A 9,196-nucleotide genomic window follows, 5' to 3' on the forward strand; every position below is an offset into this window, starting at 1 on the left:
AATCTTTTGGAAGCCGTGAAAAGAGATAATTTTAGAATAGATCGGTTATGAACCTTTCTCGGGAAAAATTTCTCAAGAGGCAATGTGCCTCTTTTCAACTAAGTTTGAATAGACGTCAGGAGGTGTACTTATGGACTAACGAATGACTTCAGTCTATTAAAACACGTAGTATTAGACAAAGAAAAGAAGACGACAGAATTAAGAAAAGTAGAATGCAAAGAATCTCGATATAATGAGCAGAATTGATGGAGATCTCAAGGATCTTACTTAAATCAAACAATAAATAATACAAATTATTAAAACAAAAGAACATTGAACACATAATAAGCAAACCCGATCATTGCGGGAAGCATACATCAAATTTTGGCTGAGGAAATGGAGTTGCTAAAAATAAGACAAAACGGAATAAAAAGTCATGGAAATGGCGAAAATGATTGAATTGTTAAAATTAGTAGTAGGTTGGCGGAGGAGATACTGATGGGGGTGGAGGTGAAGCATAGATGGCAGATTGCTCGTACTTCTCAGGTGGTGGAGGTGAAGCATAGGTAGCGGAATCCTCGTAATTCTTAGGTGGTGGAGGTGAGGCATAGCTAGGAGTTTGCTTGTAATAGTTTGCAGGTGGTGGAGGTGAGTAATAAGATGGTGATTTTTCATAGGTTTTTGGTAGAGATGGCAAGTTGTAAGTTATAGGCGATTGCTCGTAGTATTTTGGTGGAGGTGGAGGTGATTTATAGGAAGGTGTAGATTCTTTGTAGTATGGTGGAGGTGGAGATTTGTAAGAAGATGGTGATTGCTCATAGTATTTTGGTGGGGGTGGAGGTGACTTGTAATAAGGTGACTGCTCATAGTATTTTGGAGGAGGTGGAGGTGACTTGTAATACGAAGGTGATTTCTCATAATAAGTTGGTGGTGGTGGAGACTTGTAGTAAACTGGGGACTTGTAATATTTTGGTGGTGGCGGTGACTTATAGTATTTAGAGGGAGTAGGCGATTTGTAATATTTTGCCGGGGATGGTGACTTGTAGTACTTTGCAGGCGATGGTGACTTGTAGTAGTTTTTTGAAGGAGCTGGTGACTTGTAGTAGTTCTTTGAAGGAGCTGGCGACTTGTAGTAGTTCTTTGAATGAGCTGGCGAGTTGTAGTATTTTACGGGAGCTGGCGACTTGTAGTATTTTGCGGGAGCTGGCGATTTGTAGTATTTTGCGGGAGCTGGTGCCTTGTAATATTTTGTGGGAGCTGGTGATTTGTAATATTTTGCGAGAGCTGGCGCCTTATAGTATTTTGCGGGAGCTGGCGCTTTGTAGTATTTTGCGGGTGATGGTGACTTGTAGTAGTTCTTTGAAGGAGTTGGCGACTTGTAGTAGTTCTTTGAAGGAGCCGGCGACTTGTAGTAGTTCTTTGAAGGAGCTGGTGACTTATAGTATTTTGCGGGAGCTGGCGACTTGTAGTATTTTACGGGAGCTGGCGACTTGTAGTATTTTGCAGGAGCTGGTGCCTTGTAGTATTTTACTGGAGCTGGAGATTTGTAGTATTTTGCGGGAGCTGGTGACTTGTAATAATGTTTTGCAATAGTAGGTGACTTATAGTAAGGAGTAGGTACTAGGTACTTGGGCGGTGATGATGATTTGTAATACTTCTTAGAGTTGTAAGAAGGCAAGGGAGAAGCATACCCATAAGAGTAATCAGCAACAACAGCGCTGGCTATAAAGCAAATTGCCAAAGCAGTTACAAGTAAAGGCCATTGCCCCAGCTTCCCTATGCTTGTCATTTTGCTTATGCAGCCAACAATACTTGGAGAAAGAATGAAAAGAACTTAAACTTGACTTGCATATTGAGTAGGGAGTTCTGGCTTTTATATAGGAACATAATATTATAATTTTAGGTATGTGTTATTGGCGCCCACTAAGATTATAGCTAAGTCAAAATATAGGCTCGATCTTTTCTATAATTAGTGGCAGGCATTTTCTCCAAGACTTGTCTTGCATAGTTGAGTAGGGAACTCTGGTTTTTATATAGCAGTTATGTAATGGTTTCATGGTTAGCAACCAAGATGATATAGAAAAGTCCAAATATTAAAAATGGAGAAAACATTAAGGATACCACGACTTGCATCCCATTAGCGAATAATTAAGTTGACTTGTACAGATAATTACGGTATATTGAATATGAAGTTCAAAAACAATTAGGGAAACCAGCGAATAAACACAACAAATTATACCTTAAGGGGTCGTTTGGTTCATTTATGAAATATCCCGTGGAATTATAATTCTGTGATATCCCATGGTATTATCTATCCTGCCTCTGATATGGGATAGTGAATACCATTATTTTGATTTAAATTGTATTAGTTAATACCCACAATCAAATATGGGATAACTCTAATCCCAAATTTTAAACGGAGATTAATATCTTTATCCCGATAACCTAACGACCCTTCAATCTATCGGTATGAGAATCCGTACAACCTGTGATAGGACGAGGAGCTCGTAAACGGTTTGATCCATATGTGGGGGGACTCTTGTCTCGTAAAAACTGTGCTTCAAGCGCTCGTATATATCCTTAAAATGCATCCAACGCCAAACGCACGAGGCTCGTCCAAATGATTTTGTTCAATCGAGTGTAATTAGCTATGTAAATCAACAAAAATCCTTAACTAACCCTTAATTCTACAAAAGCCATCTATATCAATCATAAATCAGAAGTGAGAACATCGCAAACGTAGTCTTTAGAACATTAGATGATCTCTTATTTTCTGTTAAAGTATTAGTGAGCAGAGTTATACAGTACATGTGGTGATGGGAGAAAATAAGGGCGCGTAAACTTATCCACGCCCACTAATTATTCAGAGAGAGAGAACTTCAAATAACAGTAAGAAAGTGTTTCGTGATTCATTTACTTCACATGAGTTACAGATCACATTTTGTTTCCGAGATGTTTTTTCTCTTTCGATGTTTGATTGTTGATGTTGTAATTGATGTATTACATAAAGTTATTTTATTTTTCATAGTTATGCTAGAGTTTCTATATTTATGCTAATTTTTTGACAATTTATTTTATTTTAGAGTTTTATGATCTTAACGTATTTTTAACATTTTTTTATTTTTTCTACTATTTGTAGACTTATAAATTACAGCAAAAATTTAAAGATTCATGGGACTTACACTTCGCCTTGGGCCCCAATACAATACAACAATAACAATCCAGTATAATTCCACTAGTGGGGTATGGGGAGGGTAGTGTGTACACTAAGAATGGCAAGTGGGTCAGTCTAGGATCGGGATAGGCCCGGGGACCGCGGGCCAAACGGGCCAGGACCGGTATTAGTGGGCATGGGCCGATTCTATGCTTTGGGACCGGGACCGGTCCCTTGGCGGGCCAAACGGTCCCAACGGTAATATTTTTTTTAAAATAATATTTGAAAAATTTTAAAAACAACTGTTGGGCTGTCAAAAATAGCCGTTGGCTATTTATAAAATAGTCATTTAATCCCTCCCCACCTCCCTCCCTCCCCCAACTTTGTTTTAACCCCAAACTTTTTATAATTATACTTTTTCCCTATTTTCAACTATAAATTACCCACTCCCTTTCTTTTATTTTTCTTACAAAATCAATATCAATCTATCACAATCTTTCTCTAAATTTCTTCTATATTTGATATTATTGCTTACTTTATTGTTACAATTTATGAAACAATTGTGAAGTTGGTGAATTGAAATCTTCAACGATAATCAATTTTCAAATCAATTTCAACTGGGAATTAACACTGTTACCGGTGGTATTTTATATTATGATCCAAAAAAAGAACGGGAAGAATTGACAAAAATGGTAATTGTTATCTGCTTACCCTATAGTTTTCCTTTTGACCCTAACTTTGTGCATTATATTAGAAACAATTTTAATCCTACTTATAAAGGTTTTCGTCATACAACCGTAAAGATCGATATTTATAAATATAAGCATGAATATGAACAATATTTGCGCTATTTATTTACTCATATAAATTATCGTATTGCTATTACAACTGATATTGGTAGAAGTGGCAATGACTGTGATTATCTTACTGTTACTGGTCATTGGATTGATGAGGATTTCATTATGCTAAAGTGCATAATTGTTTATAGAATAATTAATTCACGTCACACGGGGCAGTTTATTGCTAGCACAATTACGGATATTTATAGATATTTTTGCATTAGTGATAAAATAATGTCAGTTTCAATGGATAATGCTACTAGTAACACAAATTTTATAGCCTTGCTTACCACTACGCTAAATCCTGCATTTAGTAATATTTTTCATGTTAGATGTATTTGTCATATTTATCATTTAATTGTGGGTGATGGTATGAGAATTTTAAATATTGAAATTGAAAAGGTTAAAATGGCTCTTAACTGACTTTTTTATTCAAACCGTAGAAGTAGAGTTAGAGAATATTTTAAAAGATACGATGAATTTGGCCTAAGAGAAAGAAAGGTTCTTAAACCTTGTCCAACTAGATGGAATTACATGTATGAAAGTTTGGTTGTTGCATATAAATATAGAAACCCCATAAACTCAACGTTTAATGCACATGTAAGTGATGATGATGAGCACCTTACGAATTGGGATTGGGCTAATGTTAAAATACTTGTTGATTTTTTAGAAAAATTTCATATTGCTACAAATGAATTTTCTGGACAATATTATCCTACCATTTCTAACTGTTTAGTTTATATTGCAGAACTTGCAAATTTGTTTGCTAATTTTTTAAATGGTGGAAAAATTTATCAACTTCCTATTGATTCTATGAGAAAAGAATTTTAAAAATATGTTTTCCCTATTCCCCCTATTTATGGTGTTGCTGCCTTGTTAAATCCTTGTATGAAATTAGGAGGTCCTCAATTTTGGTACGAAACTATTTATAATGGTTTAGCACTTGAAGATGATGAGTTGTCTCAACTTCCGGAAGCAATAGCCTCAATTAAAATAAATGCTCAAACTATTTATAATGCTTATGAAGTTGCATTAAATCATGCTAGACCAAATGCTCCAACTCCTTCATCTTCAGATTCTCAATCATCTAAAAGAACTGCGGGAGTAAGAGCACTTAGTGCTTGGGCGGGTTTTAGGGGTTGTCAAGGTTCTAGTAGTAGTGATTTTTCACAACTAAATGAGCTTGAAGTTTATTTGTCGCAGGGAATTGAGGAAGTAAATCCCGTTGGCTCCATTAATTTTTTTCAATGGAGGAAGGACAAAGAAAAATACTTTTCGGTTCTTTCAAGGATGGCCCGAGACATTTTAACTATTCAAGCTTCAACAGTGGTATCGGAGAGCGCTTTCAGTCAAGCAAGAATTTAACTTGGTGATTATAGAGATTCTATGAGAGAGAGCTTGGAAAAATCAGTACTTTTCAGAGATTGGATCCGTTCGGAAAGAAGAAATTTTGGACTTGCTGAATCACAACCAGAGGAAGACGAAACTTACGAAGAACTGCTAGCTGAACTCGCGGAGGATGCTGCTTCGCCCGACAATGGAAACGGCGATGACCAGGCTACTTTTCCGCCACCGCCAACGGAAATTCCTCTGAACCTTGAATGATTTATGAAGTTTATAAGAGATACCATGTAACTTGTATGAACAAAAATTAGTATGTATTATGTAACTTGTATTTTGGCACATCTTGATTAGTTTCTTTTTCTTCTCAATGGTGGTATTAGTACCTTGTTGTGCTCATTTTATGGGGGAGAATATTAAAAAAGATATTGCCATATTTTTTTTAATGCTATAATAAAATTACAAGACATTGCTTTGAATATCTCTTTACAATATTTTTGTCTTTAAATTTTGAATTAAAAAGTTTAAGTCACAATTCTATAAAAATAATTACAAGGCATTGCCTTAGATATTTTTTTACATCTTTTTGTCTCTAATTTCAATTCTTATTTTTTCTTTTTTTAAATTAATATTTTAGCCGTTAGACCCACTTAGCCTGTTTAGCCCGGGCCCACTTAGCTCATTTAGCCCGGGACCATGAGTTCGTGGGTCCGGTTCCCGGACGGTTCCTAGAAAAGGACCGTTTAGTCCGGGACCGCTTGGCCCGTTTAGGTAGAGACCGGATTGAGACCGTTTGGACCGGCCCACTTGGTCAGGGCCCGGATACCACCCCTAGTATATGCATACCTTACCCTTACCCTTACCCTGGGGTAGAGAGGTTGTTTCCGATAGACCCTCGGCTCCCTCCCTCCAAGAACTCTCCACCTTACTCTTGGGCTGACTCGAACTCACAATCTTTTAGTTGGAAGTGGAGGGTGTTCTGGACCAACCCACCCCATTACACTACGTCAAACCTTAAAACTAGGTCGAACTGCGCCATTTTTCTGCTTTTCAATTTTTCAAAATCTTTTGGAAACCGTGAAAAGAGATTAATATTTCTTAATTATTTTAGAATAGATAGGTTATAAACCATTCTCGAGAAAAAGTTCTTAAGAGACCATCTGCTTCATTTTAACTAAGTTAGAATAAATGTTCAGGAGAAATACTTATGGACCGACGAAAGAATTCAGTCGATTAAAGCACACAGTATTAGACAAAGAAGATGACAGTATTAAGAAAAGTAGAATATATAGAATCTTGATATAATGAGAACAATTGATGGAGATCTCGGGGATCTTACTTAAATCAAACAATAAATAATACAAATTATTAAAACAAAAGAACATTGAACACATAATAAGTAAACCCGATCATTCGTGAAGCATACATCAAATTTTGGCAGAGGAAATGGAGTTGCTAAAATAAGAGGACAAAAAGCAATTAAAAGTCATAAAAATGGCGAAAAATGACTGAATAGTTAATTTCAGTAATAGGTTGGTGGAGGAGATGCTGATGGGGGTGGAGGTGAAGCATAGGTGGCGGATTGCTCGTACTTCTCAGGCGGTGGAGGTGAGGCATAGGTGGGAGTTTGCTTGTAATAGTTCGTTGGTGGTGGAGGTGAGTAATAAGATGGTGATTTTTCATAGGTTTTTGGTAGAGATGGCAAGTTGTGAGTTATAGATGATTGCTCATAGTATTTTGGTGGAGGTGGAGGAGATTTATAGGAAGGTGTAGCATTGTAAGAAGATGGTGATTGCTCATAGTATTTTGGTGGGGGTGGAGGTGACTTGTAATAAGGTGACTGCTCATAGTATTTTGGAGGAGGTGGAGGTGACTTATAATATGAAGGGGATTTCTCATAATAAGTTGGTGGTGGTGGAGACTTGTAGTAAATAGGGGACTTGTAATATTTTGGTGGTAGTGGAGACTTGTAGTAAACCGGAGATTTGTAATATTTTGGTGGTGGTGGTGACTTATAGTATTTAGAGGGAGCAGACGATTTGTAATATTTTGCCGGAGATGGTGACTTGTAGTACTTTGCAGGCGATGGTGATTTATAGTACTTTGCAGGTGAAGGAGACTTGTAATAGTGTTTTACAGGGACTGGCGACTTGTAGTAGTTCTTTGAAGGAGATAGTGACTTATAGTATTTAGAGGGAGCAGGCGATTTGTAATATTTTGCTGGAGATGGTGACTTGTAGTATTTTGCAGGCGATGGCGATTTGTAGTACTTTGCAATTGATGGCGACTTGTAATGTATTTTACAGGAACTGGTGACTTGTAGTAGTTCTTTGAAAGAGATGGCGACTTGTAATATTTCACGGGAGCCGGCGACTTATAGTATTTCGCGAAAGCCGGTAACTTGTAGTAATGCTTTGAAGGAGCAGATGACTTATAGTAGTATTTTGAAAGAGTAGGTGATTTGTAGTACTTTGAAGGAGCAGATGACTTATAGTAAGGAGTCGATACATGATCCTTGGGTGAAGATGGTGATTTGTAATACTTCTTAAAGTTATAAGAAGGTGAGGGAGAAGCATACTCATAAGAGTAATCAGCAACAACAGTGCTGGCTACAAAGCAAATTGCCAAGGCAGCTGCAAGAAGAGGCCATTGCCCTAAATTCCCAAAGTTTCTTACATTGATTTTGCAACTATAGTCGGAGAAGAGAAGGATAGAACTAAGACTTGTGTTGCATAGTTATGTTGGGAACTCTAGTTTTTATATTGCAGCGAGACATCTTTCTTAACATTTAGGCCAAATACATAGACAACCCATTGAACTTGGCTTCATTTTTCATTTTGGAACTCTATCTCAACTTTGTTCCATTTTTGGCCCTCCAACTCTATTTCTTATGTTTCATTTTAACACAAAAACTTTTATCCGATGTAAAAATTCAGCGCGTATACACTACTAAAAATCTGCTAAAAACCGACCAAATATTTTCGACCAACGTTGGTCGTTCAAAAAAAAGCGACCAAAAACCGTCTAGCTTGGAGGGAAACTGGAAAAAAAATTACATTTTTTTTAAACTAAATACCGACCAACGTTGGTTGGTAAATTGGTCAACGAATTGACCCAGCTGATCAGACAAGAAAATTTTGGATTACCGACCAACGTTGGTCGGTAATCTGGACCCAATTTTTAAAATTTTAATAATTATTTTATTATTTAAAATATTTTATAATATTTAAAAATTTATATTTAAAATTACCGACCAACGTTGGTTAGTTAATGTAGGGGAAACATTTACCGACCAACTTTGGTCGGTAATTATTATTTTCTACAAAATAACCGACCAAAGTTGGTCGGTTATTTTACGTCAACATTGGTCAAACTTTCCAATTACTTTTATATTTACTATCTAAATAATATAAATATAATCCGTTAACACGTTTGTAATACAAATAATGAATACACTAACATATACTATATATAACATGCTATATATGTAGTTAAAGTAGTACAACGAAGCGTGTTTATATATATATATAAGCGTGTTATATATATATAAATATATATACACACACACACAAACATATACTATAACAAGCTATATATATAGTTAAAGTATTACAATGAAGTGTGTGTGTGTGTGTGTGTGTGTATAGAGAGAGGTATAGCCGTATATATATAAGAACACGAAGCGCTAGGACTACGGGGTCGGGTTCTTTAATTTTAGGGATAGACTTGTGAAGATCCTAATTAGTATATATAATTTATCATCAAATATATCTATTTGTAAATTGATTCATCGACTTATAACTTACTTAGATGCATCGATAAATATTAAAAACAAAACGTTTGACCTATATCGACTAATAGTAAAAACAAAACGTCTCGACCT

The 9,196-nt window shown here is 36.2% G+C and overlaps 1 protein-coding gene and 1 pseudogene across 1 annotated transcript; both read right to left on the reverse strand.

Moving 5' to 3' along the window:
- Nucleotides 1–213: 213 nt before the first annotated feature.
- LOC104090310 (extensin-1-like) lies at nucleotides 214–1,813 on the reverse strand. Its single transcript, XM_009595376.4, has one exon. It carries the CDS (start codon nucleotides 1,766–1,768, stop codon nucleotides 449–451), a length of 1,320 nt encoding a protein of 439 aa, XP_009593671.1. The 5' UTR covers nucleotides 1,769–1,813; the 3' UTR covers nucleotides 214–448.
- Nucleotides 1,814–6,622: 4,809 nt separating this feature from the next.
- Nucleotides 6,623–9,196, reverse strand: part of LOC104090311 (extensin-1-like) — a 3,798-nt pseudogene continuing 1,224 nt past the window's right edge.

The sequence above is a fragment of the Nicotiana tomentosiformis genome, chromosome 11 (genome assembly GCF_000390325.3).
Source record: "Nicotiana tomentosiformis chromosome 11, ASM39032v3, whole genome shotgun sequence".
Classification (NCBI taxonomy): domain Eukaryota; kingdom Viridiplantae; phylum Streptophyta; class Magnoliopsida; order Solanales; family Solanaceae; genus Nicotiana; species Nicotiana tomentosiformis.